The sequence below is a fragment of the Triturus cristatus genome, chromosome 4_1 (assembly GCF_964204655.1).
Source record: "Triturus cristatus chromosome 4_1, aTriCri1.1, whole genome shotgun sequence".
In the NCBI taxonomy this organism is placed as follows: domain Eukaryota; kingdom Metazoa; phylum Chordata; class Amphibia; order Caudata; family Salamandridae; genus Triturus; species Triturus cristatus.
The window spans coordinates 1243127107-1243145810 of NC_140585.1; the positions used below are offsets into that span (position 1 = coordinate 1243127107).

Sequence of the window (18704 nt, forward strand, 5' to 3'; positions counted from 1 at the left end):
GATCCAGAGTGTGTTCCCCTGACCTGTTTTCAGGCCTCTTAATGCCTTTGCATTGGGGAACAGTGTGCAATGCCTTCGGGCTTCAAGACGTGTGCATCTTGTATGAGTCCGATGTCGGCGACGGACCTCACTCTATTGTATGTGGTGTTTGGGCGAGCATCATGATTCTATGGGTTGCGAAGCTTGTCAGCATCTCAAGCCAAAGTCCTGGCGTGAGCGCCAGATGAAATTGCTTTCGGCCCGCTTGTCCAGATAGGTCTTGCCACAGCGCCCGTCCCCGGAAGGGTCCAGAAGTCGCCGATTCCGGCTGCAGCGTCCTCTTTCTCCGAGGCCCCATGGGTGTTGCACGGCCATTGGAAAGTCCTGCAGCTTGCCGCCGAGGCCCTGTCCTCAATCTGCAGAGGACGCGGGTTCCTTTCGGGACGTGCGCCCTCGCCTGTTGTCACCCTATCCGCAGTTTCCTCGCGTTGGGGCGACAATGGCTCAAATGAGGGCCTACACTACGGCTCTGCAGGCTTCTTTGGGCCCCCCTCCTCTCCCTGGGACATCCACACATCCCTCGCCATGTGCGGGGCCTTCTGCGGACTCGTGTTCGGCTTCAGGTTTTGGAGGTGTCGTCGAGGTGCAGCCCTACGGTGTTCCCCTCTTCGACCCACGACGTCCCCTCCTCGCCGCAAAACCCCGCGGGATTCCCTGTGGTGTCGCAGGAGGTCGCTGGGACTCACGGCTCGTCCCAGAGTCCCCCTTGGTCCTCTGGGTAGACGGCTGCCTTACCAGAGGCCGAGCCGACATCTTTCCAGCACCGACTGCTTTCCTTCCAGGCCCTGGCCCCGGACCCGGGGCAACTCCGAGTCCCTCTTGGTCCTCTGCGCAGGCGGCTGCCTTGTCGGAAGTCGAGCCGGTGCCGTTCATTGGCCGCTTTGGCGCCGACCCTGCCCCTTTCTCCTCTGAGGCACGTGGTGGTGGAGGTCGACTCGGCACCCCTGGTGGACACTTCGGCGTCGATCGAGGGCACGCCGGTGCCAATAGCGGACTCCCTGGCGCCGTCCCAATGTCGGATAGCCCTCAGCAGCTCTCTCCTATGTTGCACAGATCCTGCTCTCTTGGCGCACCACCTGGGTCGATGCTGGGACCCCCTTCACTGTTCCATACCCCCAGGCCAGCCGAACATGGCTGGGGCCACACTGTCCCTCAGCAAAAAGTCCAGGCCCCTGGACCCTCGTGGAAGCGCTAGTGGGAGGGGGTCGCCCCGGACAACACGCTAGGGTGGAAGGATTGCGGGGGGGGTTGCCGGGCCGCTCCCCTCGCTCTTCACGGCCACGGCCTCCACGCGCTGTTGCGGCAGCCCCTGCGGTCCGGGGCACCCCCGGTGGGCCATGCCGCTCCTCCTCCTCCTGGCTGCTTACGGCTCCCGCCGCCCTGCAAGTGTCTGCAAGCCCGCCCCTGGGCAGGCCAGCCGCCGGATACTGGAGTCGGGACTCCCGGAGTGGCAGTGGAGCACTCCCAAGGCACCAGTCGTTCCTCCGGGCCCTACTAGGTCTGGACCGCCATCTTGGATCTTGGTGCGCTGGGTTCTTCAGACGCCGTAGCTGAGGTGCCCGCAGTCCGCCAAGAAGCTTGCCTCTGCACTCAGGGCACTGTCCCCCACGCCTGCGGGGGTCCGCAGCTCGAAACAGTGCTGGGAAGCACCCAGGCCGGCAGACGGGGACCGGGAGATGAGCAGGCTGCGTCCTACCCGCTCGTCAACTTGGCCACACCCCCCAGGGTCATTCTTTAGACCAAATGGCATCACAGTAAACTTGTAATGCCCATCTGGGATTGTGAATGCTGACTTTTCTTTTGCTCCTGGGTTGAGACCAATCTGCCAGTACCCTGGTGTTTTCAAAGGTACCGAGAAAGTTGGCTGCACCCAACCGGTCAATCAATTTGTCTGCTCTTGGATTAGGATGAGCATCAGTCTTTGTGACTGCATTGAGACCCCTGTAGTTCACATAAAACCTCAGCTCTGGTTTACCTCCCTTGGAATGAGGTTTGGGGACTAAGACCACTGGGCTGGCCCAGGTAGACTCGGAGGGTTCAATCACCCGTAACTCCAGAATCTTGCTGACTTCAGCTCTGATGCTTTCCTTAAATTTTTCAGATTGACAGGAAGGCTGTCCCCAGTGTTCACATCATGTGTGCACCAGGTTGTCTGACCAGTGGTTAGGGAAAATAACTCCTAATACTGCCCCCGGGCTTGCCTGTAGTCCGTGTTCTGTTGGGCAGTGAGGGTGTGTTACAAGATCACTCCTTCAACAGACCCATCTTTAGGTTGTTAGATAGGTCAGGGAGAGGATCACTCTTCTTCCTGATTCTCATCCGTGACAATGAGCAAGGTCACATCAGCCCTGTTATGAATGGGTTTAGGGTGATTCACTTGGATAACCCTCTGGGGGATCCTGGAAGTACCAAGGTCCACCAAGTAAAGTCCTTCCCTTTTTTCTCAAGGATAGGGTAGGGTCCACGCCATTTGTCATGGAGAGCCCTAGGTGCCACAGGCTCCAATACCCATAACTTTTGCCCTGGTTGGAATTCAACCAGGGCAGCCTTTTGTTTGGACCATTACTTCTGGAGCTCTTTGCTTGTTTCAAGGTTGTGGCTTGCTTTCTCCATGTACTCAGCCATCCTTAAACAAGGCCAAGTACATAGTACCCTATGTCTAGCTTGGCTCTTTGAGAGGCTTCCTCCCAGCCTTCCCTCACCAGATTTAAAGAATCTTTAACAGGACGGCCAAACAGAAGCTCACAGGGATTAAAGCCCACTCCTTTCTGTGGCACCTCTGTAGGCAAAAAGCGGGTATGGTAATAGGCCATCCCATCTCCCGAGTTTATCAGGGAATCCCAAAATCGCATCTTTCATGGTCTTGTTAAACCTTTCAACAAAGCCTTTTGTTTGCGGGTGATCGTGAATGGAAACCCTTCATGTTGCCCCACACTACTTTCAGGTAAACCAACATGAAATTACTACTTCTGTCTGAAACCACTTCCTTAGGGAAGCCCACTCTAGTACAAATACTTATGAGGGCCTTAGCAACTGCAGGCAGGAGCATGGACAGTCCTACGGCAACCAGTCTTGGGATACTTGATGGCATAATGCACTACCACCAAAATAAACTTATCTGAAGCTGTTTGAGGGTTAAGGGGGCCATCAATGTAAATCCTTACCCTTTCAAAGGGGACTCCAACCACTGGTAGTGGAATTAAGGGGGTCTTTGGTTTGTTACCGGTCTTTCCACTAACTTGAAGGGTAACACAGGAGTTACAAAACCTTTACTTTCTGGGATGTTTGGCCAGTAGAAGTGGGCAACCAACCTACTCCATGTTTTAGTCTTGCCAAGCTGCCTAGCAGGGGGATGTCACGGGCCAAAGTGAGTAGAAACTCCTTGTACATCTGAAGCACTACTACTCTCCTGCTGGTACCAGGTTTGGAATTTCTGGCTTCGGTGTAAAGGAGTCCTTCGTCCCAATAGGTCCTGTGGGAACCACTGATATCACCCTTTTCCTGTGCACCAGCTTGATGTCTCAGGCTTTCAAGAATGGGACAGTTTATCTAGATCTTTTCTGGAGGTTCCCCCTTGACATAGGAACTCTGCCGTGTAAGGCCCAAGTTCCTGAGGCTCAGCTCCTTCAAGGGCTGACAGGTCTTCTCCCTGGGGAGAGGGGACCTGAGCTTGTCTGTTTAGAAGTGTTTTCCCAGCCTTCTTGCCTTTTCATTTAAGTATTCCCGACGTGCCTGCATGGGTTCTCATCTCAACCCATGCTGAGGTCTCCAGATCATTCCTGAGCAGATATTCAACTGGTATAGCAGAGGATACCACCACCACCTTTTGGCCAGTAACCCTTCCCCACTCCAAGGTTACTGCAATGAGATAAACCTTGATAATGTTATCAGCACTGATAAGTGGATGTTTATCCAGGTAAGTACTGTTCTGTGGATATCATTTGTTCAGTCTCCATCGAGACACTTGCACCTGTATCCCTCAGTGCTTCTCCTTCAACCCCATTGAGTTGCTGCTTTTAAAAAAAAAAAAAAAGTTGTCAACTGAAGAAAAATACGACCAATACAGGGCACCCATAAGGAACAGAATACCGATTAAACTGCATATGATAACAATAACATACAGGTATGTATATCAATAGACGGAGGGTGTACAGTAAAGAAAAAAGAAACAATATCAGCTGAAACAGGGGGAAGGGGCAGTAATATAAAACTTGCAGAGTCCATAGCCGGGCCACAGACTAGTCCAAGGGATGGGCAAAGCCCAAGAGGATGACCTTTGGCAAATCAGTCCTGGCTGGTGGAGTCCAACATTAGCAAGGAGTCACGTAATGGTTGCCAAGTATCTTTAGGCCTCATAATTGGTTGTCATATGGTGTAATTTTCACCAGTAGTTTTATCATAATAAATCACTCTTCAGCCGGGCAGACTCAGAAGGACATGTTTTGCTACCCCGGTGAAGTGCAATCTTGTGTTTGACAAGGAGCAGAGCAATAGCAGTGAAACGCCGAACCGCCTTCTATCCCCGGAGAGCCAGGAGTAGGGAGGGGACCAGTGTGGAGCTGATCATTGTCTCTCCCTGGAGCACGCACGGGCAATCCTGTGAATAAACTATATTTAGGAGGACTTTAGGGAGTTAGAATTCCCTGAGCTATTCTTTAATCTGTCAAACATTAATGCAGGATGTAGTGGCACAGATGAAAGCAGCATTTAGAGAAAGTTAAGGCAGTAACGCCTTTCTTTTGGTCACCCACATCCTGGGTCTTCCTGGACACCCTTGTTTGAACTCAATGGTCCGCCCCCTTCCCCAACTCCTGAGGAGAGACTAACCCTAAGTACACTAGGTATTGATTCAGTTTTTCAGATGTATAGTTAATTAAAAAATGTTCCTTCATTATCCAGCTATAGAGTGCCATCATAAACTTGCACCATACTACCTCTCAATCAGCCACCTAGTGTTTTGGCTGAAAAGTCAACAAAATCTACCCAGGTCTGATTCACGGTTTTGTGAGTCTGCCTGAACTTGATCCTGTACTCTTCAGTGGTGAGTCCAAACCCTCAGTCAGCGTATCCTTCATGAGGTCATAGGGCTCTATCCCTGCACTTTCCTGAGAATAACTCCCATGGTAGAGAGTCCCAGTGTCTCTGATGTAACTTTCTCATTTTACTAGTCCTCTCATAGGCCTTAAACCACTTTGTAATGTCATCAACCTCAACATATTTGAGGACAATCCCTTTTGTGGATTTTGGAGTCAAACGTTTCCCCTCTCTCCCTATTCACTTTGCTGCTGCCACCATTCATGGGTTCTATACCCATCTCAGCCCTCTCTATATAGCCAGGATTTTGGCTTCAAGGGCTGCTCTTTTTACTAGCCTTTCAAGATATAAATCCTCCTCATCTAGCTCTTCTAATACCTTGAGTGGCCTGTCCTACCCTCAGAAGGGGAAGGCACTCTAGGTAAATGTTTAGGATAGAGGTTCCTGTTTGGTTCCTTGCCCTCTGTGGTTAGGATTGGGGGAGGGTTAGTTACCCCCTTGAGTACTGACTACAGTTTCGTTGTCACTGTCCACCTCCGCTTCAGGGGTGTCGCGACTGTTTGCCTCCTGGAGGCTTGATTTTGTAGGGTTTGAGCCAGCAACAATTTCACTGGCTTTACATAGGTTCCATAACTGCTGCATACTAAGTTGCAGATAAGGGGTCAGGTTGAGTTCCTGCACTGTATCCTCTGTGCCAGACTTATTTAGAACAATTGGGACCTTTATAAAAAAAAAAAAACTTGAGAAATTCCCAGACTTTTAAGGTCAAAGTGACTAATACACTTTTTAAATTACACAAACAATCGACTGGGGGACTTCATACAAGGCCCAAACAGTTCAAATTAGAACAATGAAATCTGAAAATGTGAAAAAACATTTGTGACTAATGTCAGTTGTGGAATTCTTCGTGGAATCCCCTATTAATCAAGTCTTGTATCCCATTGCAGAATCACTAATGTAGAAAGCTGACTTTTTATGTAGTTGGTCAATGTAAGGGCACACCATACAAAAAAATTACAGGTGCGTTTTAAAAAAAATAATTCCACATGCTCGATTTGTTGTAGTTTGGTCGTGCAGCTTAGTTTTATCAGAAGGGCGTTTTAAGCATTTGTTGCATACACAGTTCGTTCTGGTCATACATCTTTATTCAGCATTTGCCATAAAACCATTTAAATATTTCCATATTCATTAATCTTGTATAGAATATGCTTATACTCATCTTGTTCCTGTTGTGTCTAAGAATATATTTGCTGTCTGATTGTTGGATAAAGCTTGCACCTTTGTGTATTCTAATCAGTGCTAACCATGCATCTAAAATTTAATGCTCTGCACATGGCCTACCAAGTTTAACTTTTGTTTCTCTCGACAGCCCCCTCGTTTTGGGCAATTTGTGGGATGTGACCGATCGCGACATAGACCGGTACATGGAGGCATTTCTCAGGAGCTGGATAAAGGCTGGATCTGGAGCGCCCATGCTGCCATACATTACACAAGCGCGACAAGCACCGAAACTGAAATACTTGATCGGAGCAGCCCCAATTGCCTATGGGATGCCAGTTGTATTACAGTAGCTGATCAGCGCAGCAGCTACATCAATGTACAAAAGTGCCTCGTGAAATTAGCAGGCAGGTGCATAGTGCTAATCACCAATAGTTGGGTTGCAAATCCAACTGAATGTATTGAATCAAGTCTACTGAAAGCTTGGTTCTGTATTTTGGAAGTCTTACACCTCAGCTTTTAAATGTATTTAATTTATTGGACTTTTAATTGCACAGTTCACCTCCATGTCCCCTGGGCTAAAAATAGCTCTTTAAATCACAAGGAAAATGTAAATGTTTCATATTTATACAGCTGCGAATACCACTGTATTCTCAGGTAACTGCTTTCTGTAGATGTTTGAGCACAAATTTGGATTGCATATATTTACACTTTTTTTGGTGGAAGAGATGTATTTATAATTTTTTATACTTCGTGTACCATATTTCTTGTATACTAATCTCCTTTACATATTGAAAGTTAGATAATAAATATAATATGACAGTCTTGGTATCCAGCTGCCATTTTCTTTACATTGTTTATGAAATGATCAGGTTATGGTCAGTTGAAACCCTGATGTCCCCAAGTTGTTGAGTTTCCTCACCTTGTAAATGCCCCCCCACCCCCAGGCATCAGACAATCTGGAAGCTCAAAACAATTCTCCTGTTTGACAGTGGTGGTGTTGTGTGGCTCTGCACCAACCTAGTGATGCTTCGGAAGTGATGAGTGGGACAGCATATAAGACCCACCCAGGCGCTCTGACATCAGTTACTTTCTTATTATGCCTTCACATGTAGACCTGGAGCTCTATTCTCGACTGGCGAGAAAAATGTTTCTTCTTACAAGTGTGCAGCGGAAATGTCACCTCCCAAAATGATAGGGTTAAAACCTTGTAAGGACTGTCAGATACCCACAATGCATGCCTTTTAAGATTTTAGTGTATTATTTGGTATGGTTGTGCGACCTACCATGTACTAAACATGCAAAACTGTCTTGGGTCCAATCAGGCTGGTTTGTAAAACCTTCAGCTCAACCCTGGGCAGCTGTGGCTTCGAGTTGCAAGGCTTAAACAAAAGAACTAGTGTGTAGCATTTAGAAGCCCGAAACAACAAAATAAGAAATTTCTACAACACGGGGGAAATCAGACACCAATTTATAAAAATAGGTTATATTTTTATCAATTTTTAGAGCCCAAGATTAGCAAACTCCATTGAAGGGTTCTGGAGATGGATTCTTGAGCAAAATGTAAATCCACTTTTTAATCCAAAGAGTAAAGTTTAGAAACTTTTTTAATGTTTTAAAGAGTTGTGTTTGGCTACTCTGGCCCGAGCTGGCAGGGAAAAGGTCAGTGGGGTCAATAAGGAGCATTTGGATAGTTAAACCTGGTCCCCAAAGCAGTCTCCTGTCCAATTCCACACCATAAATTAAGACCGCTATAGGCTTCAATAGAGTTGTCCTGATGCTGGGGATGCAGGATGAGTGCTGTGCGGTCGACTGGGGAATCCACAGGTAAGGTGGGGTGATTTTGGGTCCGGGGGTCTGTGTCCCTCGACGTTTTCTTTGAGCCAGAAGGCCAGCTGCGGGTAGGTTACCGATCCCTGTACACAGTGGGTCTGGGGTATCCTTTGGTGAGGGCTAGTGTCCATCTTTGGCAACCATTCTGGACTCAAACAACACTCCTGGGTCCAGCAGACTCTAGTGCAACTTTTGGCCAGTCTTGAGGGGTCGAGTGATGGATTATTTCAGCTTTTATGGCCCTGGTGCTGGTTCCGGGAGTTCAGCCGACTGATCCTTGGAGTCACCTCTTTGGTGGAGGTAGGGGGAACGACTTTTCCATGAGCCACAGACACCGTTCCCTCTTTTCTAGTCCAAGGTGGGGCAGGTGCAGTCCTGCCATCAGTGCAGCCTGCCTTGCCAGGTCCAGGGGTCAGCAGGGTAGTCCTACTTCAGTCCCTACCCCAGTTCCATCGCGATCTGAGGTTCAGGGTGCCAGGAGTGCTATATTAATGCCCAGAAGGAGCCCGGGGGGGGCGGGGGGTGTGTCATGCAATCCATATCAAATGAGCTATCAGGATCCCTCCCAGCCTATGATCACATTTGGCTATGTATGGCATCTAACAATCTCATAGTGCACTATTCTGCCATCTCTCAAGATGTCTGAACCCTTTCATGGATGTTTTTTAGCTTGGTAGCCCAACCTAGAGGAGTGGCTACCCGGGGGCTTCACGCCCATGGAAAAAACGGTTTGGGCACTGGTTTCCCCCATCAGTTCCCACCGCCTGCCTATTTACCTGAACAAAGGGGCAGCCCTGTGAGTGATTGCGATTTGCCCACCCAAGGCGGCTTTTCCCTTTGAAGCTCGCCTTTTGGGCCAACACCATGTGTGGCTTCCTGCAAGGGGGAGGAAACACCTTCTGAAGCAGGCTTCTGCTTTTCCTGAGCCTGGGAGTCATTCACACGACTCTGTAGGAGGGCAGAAGGCGGTCTGGTGGCCAGCAACCATACAAAGCCACTGAACAAACTAAGCAACAGAGTGCCAACTTTCTAAACGTTGCCTTATCTTAAGTGGCATTAAATTTGATATAGGCGTCAAGTCTGGTTTAATGTACTCTTTAATTTGCTGCCTTGAAGAACCCATTTCAGTAGACCCATTCAGAAGTTAGCCTTACTGAGAGGTCAGCGACTAACTTTTCCAACCCAAAAAGGAAATTTTGAAGTTGAACTGTTAGGACATGTTGAAAGTATATGTCCTACTTAATAATATGCAGCTTCCTGCCTCAAGTATCTATAAGCCTTCCTTTGGGGATACTGGCATATATTGGTAAGGAAAGTGGGGGCTTTGCCATTGGTTAAAATGGCAAATTCGATCTAGCAGTTTTAAACTGCTCATCCAGGCTGCAGTGGCACCTGGAAGCCATGTTGTACTTTTTCACACACAGGGTGGCACAATTGGTTCTGCAGGCCTGGGTAGACACTCCAACTTGCACACCCTCGGTACCCTTGGTACCATATCCTATGGAAGGCATCTCCGAGGAGCTTTTCACCTACCTGTAAGTAGCTTCCCTATGTGAAGCCCAGCCTACTAAATTAGAGGCTATTACTTGGCTAAATTAACGTGTATTCCAAAATTGAAAAGTGAGTGTTCAAGATGAATATGTTTGTATTTTCAGAGCTCATAAGATGTTTGGAGACAAATGGTGAAATATCCAAAATATATCTACACTCCCAAGTTGAAAAAACCTTTTCTTGCATTACTACTTGCAACTATGTCTGATGCACTGAGGCAATCACCACTGCCAGTCTTGCATAGGGTGGCCGCCAACAATGTTGTCTCAACAACACTAATAATAGTAGCTCATTGTGATTTTTATTGAACATACGTAGCTCTTGTTAAAGAAAAGGTTGTAGAACCCTGTACTAGGGACTTATAAGGAAAACGGCCTATGCCAATGGGGGAATGGCCAATTCAACATACATTTTGTAATGGGTTAGTACACTGGCACTGAAATCTGGTTAGCTTGCCTCAGTGCACCCTCAGAAAACCAGCAGCATCAGTCCAAAACAATTGGGATGAACATGCAAAAAGACATTTCCTTACATGCCCACCCCCTAGATGAAAAGTGATGCGTAACTAACCCTTATCCTGGTAGTTCTCATCACCTAAGTGGAAGAACCTGGAAAGGCCATCTGCACTGACATGGTCAGTCCCAGGTGTTCCACTGTAAAGTCCATAGCCTGTAGGAAAATGTGCCACCTCAATAGTTTGGGGTTCTCTGCTGTCCTCTGCATCAACCACTTGAAGGGTCTGTAGTCAGTTTGAACTCTGAAGTGAGTCCCAAATAGGTAGGGATGGACAACGACGACAGATGTCTGGCAGGTAGTAGGTTAGATCAGTCACTTTGAGGTTTTGGGAAAGTATACCTGATGGAGTAACTTCCGTTTGTTGATAAAATGAATACAACTATAATCTTTCTGCTAAGATTCAACGTAGTTGCAGCCGTATATCAAAGCCCTAGTTATGTAAGAGCTTCCATATAAGGCTTAAGGGGTGAGTTAATTGATCCTGCCTGATAAGGGTTATGATCTGCTATTCAGCACAAACCTGTACAACAGTGAATGTGACTTTACCACTGCAGGGTATATGTTATGTACACAGCTCCCAGGTTTAAAGTTGCATTTCCGTCTGCACTAGCTTAAACATTCTTATCAGTTTCTACATTCTCATTATTTCCACTAAAAGGTGCGCACACTGGCTCACTGGGCTAGCTGGTGATACTAACACGTCAAAGATGGGGAGACGATGTAGCCTTACGGCTAGAGCAGACGATTTGGTTACTGGGGAACCGGGTTCATGCGTCGGCTCCGCTTCCTGTGATTCTGGCCAAAATCACTTAATCTCCCCCCACCTACCAAATAATGAATGTGTCCTTGTGTAACATAACTGGTGCTCATGTAAAGCGCTCCAATACATTCGGGTCTAGTTCGTGCTGTATAAATCCGCAAAACGAAAACTTTCTCGACTGGGAATGATTCAAGCATGTGAATCTATGAAAGATTCCAATACTGGAGACCTATAGTTACAAGTAAGTAACTTGTTTCTTCTCCAGGGACCAAACCACACCAAAGGCTTGCCTCTCAATGGCACTGCAATGCTGCTCTCAGGGTAGGAGTCGCCTACTAATAAAGGCAACTGGTTGATCCTGATCCTAGTCATTCAGCTGTGACAGTACTGCCCTTATTCCATGTTCGGAAGCGTTATTCTGGACCGCAAATTCTGCTAAAATCAGATGCTTTAAGGACAGGTGCTGAGCACCACGTTTCCTTTCGGGTGTCAAAGGCCTTTTGGCATTGGTCAGTCCAGATGACTTTTCATGGCTGTTTCTTGGTGGTTTTTTCTGTAAAAGGTGCCGCTATGGTACTGTAGGAAAGTGCCCCTTTTTGCATGGTTACCCCCTAACTATTTGCCAGGTACCTGATGCCATTTTGACAGTGTGCCATGGGTCCCTGCTAATCTGGTTCCTAGGGCCCGTGTTCTTTCCCAAAACTGTACCTTTGTCTCCACAATTAGCACACCTCTGAGCACATGTAAGGCCCTTGTAAAAAGTATCCCTGGTACCAAGATCCTTGAGACCCGAGAGGGCCTCTGAAGGCTGCAGCATGTATTATTCCACCCTCCGAGACCCCTCATTTGAACACCCACACACTGCCACTGCAGGCTGTGTGTTCTGGTGCAGACTAAACTGAAGTAGTCATGGCACCCATCCCTGGGTGCCATTCCTCCCAATCCTGCCTGTGGCATGGGTAAGTCATCCCTATAGCAGTCCTTACAGCCCTAAAGGCAGGGTGCACCATACCACTGTTGAGGGCATATCTGCATGAGCACTATGACCTTAGTTTCTGATGGATACATCTGCCAGTGGATTCCTCACCTTGTGAATATCCCCTGCTCCAGCATTCCACGGAACTTTTCTTCCCCAGCATTCCACGTCGACGTGGGCGACGTCACAATACATCGGCTCCGCACGCGACTCCGTACGACGTCATCGGAGCCATAAGAAGCCCACGTCGGCGTGATGACCTCAGTTCCCTTTTTTCCACGCCGTCGACGCGCAACGGTTTTTTCCCAGTGCTCTCTAGATACTTTGTAGTCTAGTGGTGTATTTTTGTTAAAATCGGTATGTCTTCGACGAGGAAGTCGGGCTTTAAGCCCTGTAGGGAGTGCGGAGGCCTGATGTCCATGACGGATCCGCATCAGAACTGTTTATGGTGTCTTTCCTCTGATCATGACGTGGATGAGTGCGGGTGCTGTAGGAGCATGAATCCTAAAGCGCTGAAGGAGAGGAAGACCAAACTCTTCATGAAGATCGGTGAGGAGAAGAGAGGGAGAAAAAAGGAGAAGTCCAGGCGAGAGTCTTCGACCTCGAGGTCGTCGAAGTCGAAGAAGCACCACAAGAAGAGGAAGCATTCTTCTCGGCGTCGGTCCTCGAAGTCTAAGAGGTCGAGGTCGGCTTCGCCACGTCGACGTCCGAGCAAGGCCTTGTCTCCTTCGCCTTCTCCTGATAAGTCTCCGAAGTCTCCCTTGCCGAAGCGGACTCCAGCTCGTTCCCCGACGCCGTCACCGGCGCCGTCCAAGGCTTCGACTCCGGGTCGGGTGGAATCTGATGTGCATTTGGATGAGCAGGAGCAGGAAGAGTCTGTTCCGGTGCCTGGTGACTCCGCGGCTCCGGTGGATGATTCTGAGGAGCCGACGCCGGTGACTCCACAGGAGGATACAGGGGCGGTTCCTTATCCCCAATTCCCGGCTCCAGGTACGGATCCTTCGGGATTTCTGAATGCCATGTATGGCATTTTTCAGAAGGCATCTTTCCCATCCGGAGCACCAACAGGTCCCGTGGGTCCGATGGCGTTTTCACTGGGAGTGCCGCAGCAATACGCTCAGGCTCCTTTTCTGCCCTTTATGCCGATGGCGCCTTCTTGGCAGTTTCCGGCGCCGGTTGGGAATCCGGCTCGACCTCGGATGGACCGTCAATCTTCGGAGCCTTCTCTGACGCTGAGGCCGACTCCATCGGCGCCGCATCCGGCGCCGCCGACTCCACCTGTGGCGCCTCCGACGCCGGTGCCTTTGGCTCCACCGACGCCATGTACGGCGTTGACGACGCCGGCTCCCCGGATCCGATCGAGGCGGGAGGCCCAAAGGGTTTTGGAGGAAGAAAGATATCGGGCTGAGGTGGAAGAAGGTGAAGTCGACTCTTCTTCGGATGAGTTTGGAGGAATAGAGGTAGCAAGTGGTTTGGATACCACCCCGGAGTGGGAGCATGCTTCTGCAAGGTCTTCTCCACCACAGGAATTGGCGCCCTACCACGTTGTGATCAAGAAGGCCGCTGAGTTGTTAGATCTGCAGCTGCCCTCTGTGGAGTACAAGTCCAACCTACTTACAGAGGTGTTGCACTCTCCGACGTCGGCTTCGGAGCCTTTGTTACCTTTCAATGAGGCTCTCTTGGAACCAGTGTTGGAGGTGTGGAAGAAGCCTCTATCAGCACCGGCGGTTTGCAGACAGGTGGCAAGGAGGTACAGGGTTGCGCCAGGAGACCCGGATTTTTTATCCACGCATCCTTCTCCGGAGAGCCTAGTGGTGCAGGCTTCATGTTCTAAACATGCTTCGGGTGCTTTTCCCCAATCTCCTGCTGATAGGGAGTCAAAGAAAGTTGATCAGGCGGCCAAAAAGACATTCTCCTCAGGAAGTATGGCGTTGAAGTCATCAAATGCCACATGCTTGCTGGGGCGTTATGTTCATGCCTTGATGGACTCTATAAAAACTTTGGCCCCTAAGTTACCTGAGGGGGATAAGTCGTCCTTCTTGGAGGTTGTGGCGGACACTCAGGCGGCTGCCAGACAGGTGATCCAGTCTGGGCTGGATACGACGGACTCGGTGGCGAGGATTATGGGGTCGTCCATTGCAGCAAGGAGACAGGCTTGGCTCCGCTCCTCAGGTTTTTCTGCAGATGTCCAGGCCACGCTGGTGGATCTGCCCTTTGATGGACAAAAGTTGTTTGGGGAGAAGGCAGATTCTGCCCTTCAACGTTTTAAGGACGGTAGGTTGATGGCGAAGTCCTTGGGTCTGCAGGCTCCTGCTAAGAGTTCAACTTTCCGTAAGGCTAGGGGATTCGGAAGATCATCCTTTCGCTCCTTCCGACAGCCACAACAGCAGCAGCAACAACAGCAGCAGAATCCCCTCTATCGCTCCTATAGATGGAAGCAAAGGGGTCGGAGAGGTTCTGGTCGCAACCCCTCTTCTTCCTCCTCCTCCTCCGCTCCAAATGAGGCTTCAGGGAAGCAGCCCTAGATCCCCCATCCCGGATCATGTAAGACCTGTGGGGGGTCGGGTGTCCTACTTTCTACGGGGTTGGAAATCTGTTACAACCGACCTTTGGGTTTTGAACCTCGTAGAGACTGGGTACGCCCTTCCCTTTCGGGAGTTTCCTCCCCCTTACCCTCCTTGCCAAGGTTATTGCTCGGAGGACCACCTGCTTCTCCTGCAGAAAGAAGTTCTGGCCTTGTTTCAGAAGGGTGCAATAGAGGTGGTTCCGGAGCAGGAAAGGGGTCAGGGATGCTACTCCCGGTATTTCCTGATCCCCAAAAAGGACGGCAGATTGCGTCCGATTCTGGACCTCAGAATCTTGAATTTTTACCTGAAACAGGAGAAGTTCAAGATGCTGACCCTTGCGCAGGTTCTTCAAGCGTTGCAGCAAGGAGACTGGATGGTGTCGCTCGACTTGCAGGACGCGTACTTTCATGTCCCAATCCTGAAGTCGCACAGGAAGTATCTCCGTTTTACGGTTGGGTCGCAACATTATCAGTTTGCGGTCCTCCCGTTTGGTCTTACTACCGCACCTCGAGTCTTCACAAAGGTGATGGCAGTGGTGGCTGCTCATCTCAGGAGGTCGGGGATTCCGGTTTTTCCCTACCTGGACGAATGGCTTCTGAAGGCAGAGTCCCCGGAGATGGTGCAGCGTCATCTGCAGGTGACAGCTCAGCTGTTGTTCGACTTGGGTTTTTCGATCAATGTGCCCAAATCTCACCTGGTGCCCTCTCAACGCAACCTGTTTATAGGGGCAGTACTGGACACTACTGTGTGTCGAGCATTCCCTCCTCCTCAAAGGATTCTCGACATTCAGGAGATGGTCCCTTTATTCCACAGTGGAGCGGTTGTTCCAGTTCTGAAGGTCCTTCGCCTGCTCGGTCTGTTCGCTTCCTGCATTCTGTTGGTCAACCATGCACGCTGGCATATGAGGGCGCTCCAGTGGTGCCTCCGCAAGCAGTGGTATCAGCACAACGGGGATCTCGGGGAGTCGATCAAGATCTCCGGAGAAGCTGCAGCGGATCTGTCTTGGTGGAGCGTGGAGGGCAATCTGTCTCAGGGAAAGCCCTTCCATCTACCTCCATCGGTGGCCACAGTGATAACGGATGCATCCACTTTAGGGTGGGGTGCGCATCTGGGGGATCTGGAGATCAAAGGACTTTGGTCTCCGGAGGAAAGGTTGCTTCACATCAACCTTCTGGAATTGCGGGCGATTCGTTTGGCGCTCAAGGCCTTCCTTCCTTCCCTTCGCGGTCAGTCGGTTCACGTCCTGACGGACAACACTACCGCGATGTGGTATGTCAACAAGCAGGGAGGAGTGGGGTCTCTTTGTCTGTGCAGAGAGGCCTTGCGTCTGTGGTCCTGGGTTCAGGACCATCAGATTTGTCTGATGGCAAATCATCTGGCCGGGGTGCTGAACGTACGTGCGGACAGTCTCAGTCGGCAGTTCTCCGCCGATCACGAGTGGAGGCTCCATCCGGAGGTGGTTCGTCACGTCTTTCGAATGTGGGGGTCACCTCGGTTGGACCTGTTCGCCACCCGCGAGAACACGCACTGCCCGTCATTCTGCAGTCTCCAGTTTCCGATGCAGGGGGCGTTGGGGGACGCGTTTCAGTTGAGTTGGAGCTCACAACTCCTTTATGCGTTTCCTCCCATACCCTTGATTCCTCGGGTTCTGAGGAAGATTCGCCAAGACCGGGCCCAAGTTATATGATCGCCCCGGATTGGCCAAGAAGGGTGTGTTACACAGATCTTCTCTACCTCTCCTCGTGCCCTCCGCTCCGTCTCCCTCTGAGGGCAGACCTCCTCTCGCAGTCGGAGGGGCAGGTTCTACACCCCCACCTCCAGAGCTTACACCTTCATGCCTGGAGATTGAACGGGGCAACCTGAGTTCCTTCTCTCTCCCACCTGATGTGGTGGACGTTATTTTATCGGCCAGGCGACACTCCACCAAGTCCATTTACTCCTACAGGTGGTCCAAGTTTGTTAAATGGTGTGGAGAGATATCCATTGACCCTTTAAAAGCGCATCTTTCCGAGGTGCTCCAGTTTGGCCTTTCCTTGGCTCAGCAGGGCTGTGCTGTGGCCACGGTTAAAGGCTATCTATCGGCCTTATCGGCATTTCTGTGCCTCCCAGATCAACCTTCGCTATTTAAATCTCCGGTTGTTCTGAGGTTCATCAAGGGCCTTACAAACATGTTTCCTCCCACTCCATTTGTAATGCCTCAGTGGGACCTTAATCTTGTCTTAACCTTTTTAATGGGGTCCCCATTTGAGCCTCTTCATAGTTGTCCTTTGAGGCTGTTGTCCTTTAAGGTGGTTTTTCTTGTAGCCATAACCTCGGCAAGGAGGGTGAGTGAGCTTCAAGCTCTTAGTTCCAAACCTCCTTTTCTTACCTTACATGCTGAAAGGATGGTTCTCAGGACCAGGGCTGCTTTCCTGCCAAAAGTTGTTACTCCTTTCCATTTGGGGCAGTCTATTACCCTCCCTGTTTTCTATCCACCCCCTCATCCTTCCAAAGAAGAGGAAAGACTCCATCGCCTTGACCCGAAGAGGGCTATGAGTTTTTATTTGGACAGGACCAAGGACTTTCGTATTGATGACCAGCTTTTTATTGGCTACGTTGGTCGTTCTAAAGGTAAAGCGGTGCACAAGCGCACGCTGTCAAGATGGATAATACTGACCATCAAGATCTGCTACGCCCTGGCTGGTAAGACTCCTCCTGAGGGTATTCGTGCTCACTCTACTAGAGCTAAGTCTTCAACATCTGCTCTGGCCCGGGGTGTTCCTGTGGCAGATATTTGTAAGGCCGCGACTTGGGCCTCCCTCCATACTTTCGCAAAGCATTATTGCTTGGACTCTGAGATGAGGAGGGAGGGCCACTTCGCGCGCTCGGTCCTGCAAGACTTTCTGGTGTAGAAAGGTGGACACCCTCCTCCGGGAGTGGGGACTGCTGTGGGAATCTATTCACAAGGTGAGGAATCCACTGGCAGATGTATCCATCAGAAGAACAAGTTACTTACCTTCGGTAACGCTTTTTCTGGTGGATACAGTATCTGCCTGTGGATTCCTCACTGACCCACCCGCCTCCCCGTTGTCCACCTTTGTATACCATGGAATAGGTCTTGTTTGAAATGTTTGTATATTCTCTTGTACATTTGTAGGAAATGCTTGTTTGATTAGCATTCCTTTGTTTTGTATGCTATGTATATGTATTGGTATTCTATATACTGTGTATACTTGGAGTTGTCGTTGGTTCACCTGTTCGCCTCGAAGGCACGGAAAAAATGGGTGGAACTGACGTCATCACGCCGACGTGGGCTTCTTATGGCTCCGATGACGTCGTACGGAGTCGCGTGCGGAGCCGATGCATTGTGACGTCGCCCACGTCGACGTGGAATGCTGGGGAAGAAAAGTTCCGTGGAATGCTGGCACAGGGGATATTCACAAGGTGAGGAATCCACAGGCAGATACTGTATCCACCAGTAAAAGCGTTACCGAAGGTAAGTAACTTGTTCTTTCTTCCCTTAGAATGTGGCTTGGGCACCACCAGGGCCTACTCGAGGGCTTAATCACTCCCAACTCAGCTTTGGTGCTAACTTTGTCCTGGTCTGACAGTATGTATATTTTACTTTTGGCAGGCAAGCTGTCACTTGTGTCCACATCATGGGTACACCATCTCGTCAAGACCTGACGTCAATGTGAAAAGACAGGCTTCACCCTTTTTCAAGAAGTACACTTGTTTTGGAGGGTCCTATGGCTACGGTTCTCACCAGTTGTTCAGGTTGGTTCTCAACCATGGATGACTTCTGGTCATACCAGTGCTTGACAAGCTCCTGCCTGGCATCGAAGCGTTTGCTTTCTTCATGTACTCCACTATTCTGGAGCAAAGGGCTAGCACATTGTCAGAGTTGCATTCTTTGGGTTCATTTGTAAGGTCTTTCTCAACCTTCTCATGCCAAACTCAAGGGACCTCTTACAGGGTGCCCAAAGAGGAGTTTACAAGGGCTGAAACCTAGTACCTTTTGAGGAACCTCCCTGTATGCGAACCGTAGGCATGGTAGAAGAACACATTGTAGGAGAGTAGGGTTTGCTTTCTATGTTCACCCCCACTTTTTGCTTTTGCTTCACTGGTTTTCGACTTAGATGTGGCTGTGGGCCTGCTAATCAGACCCACAGCCCAGCTGTTCTCTCTCTAAACTAATACTATGTACTTTAGGTGCATAACCCAATTGGAT

The 18704-nt window shown here is 49.7% G+C and overlaps 1 protein-coding gene across 1 annotated transcript in view; it reads left to right on the forward strand.

Annotated features, from left to right (window-relative positions):
• The window catches only part of ESPL1 (extra spindle pole bodies like 1, separase), a 470161-nt gene extending 463045 nt beyond the window's left edge, over positions 1–7116 (forward strand). The window contains exon 31 of the mRNA XM_085654666.1: positions 6443–7116. Coding sequence (XP_085510792.1) covers positions 6443–6644 — 202 coding nt within the window. The 3' untranslated portion in view covers positions 6645–7116. The remainder of the gene's footprint in view (positions 1–6442) is intronic.
• The last annotated feature ends 11588 nt before the right edge of the window (positions 7117–18704 follow it).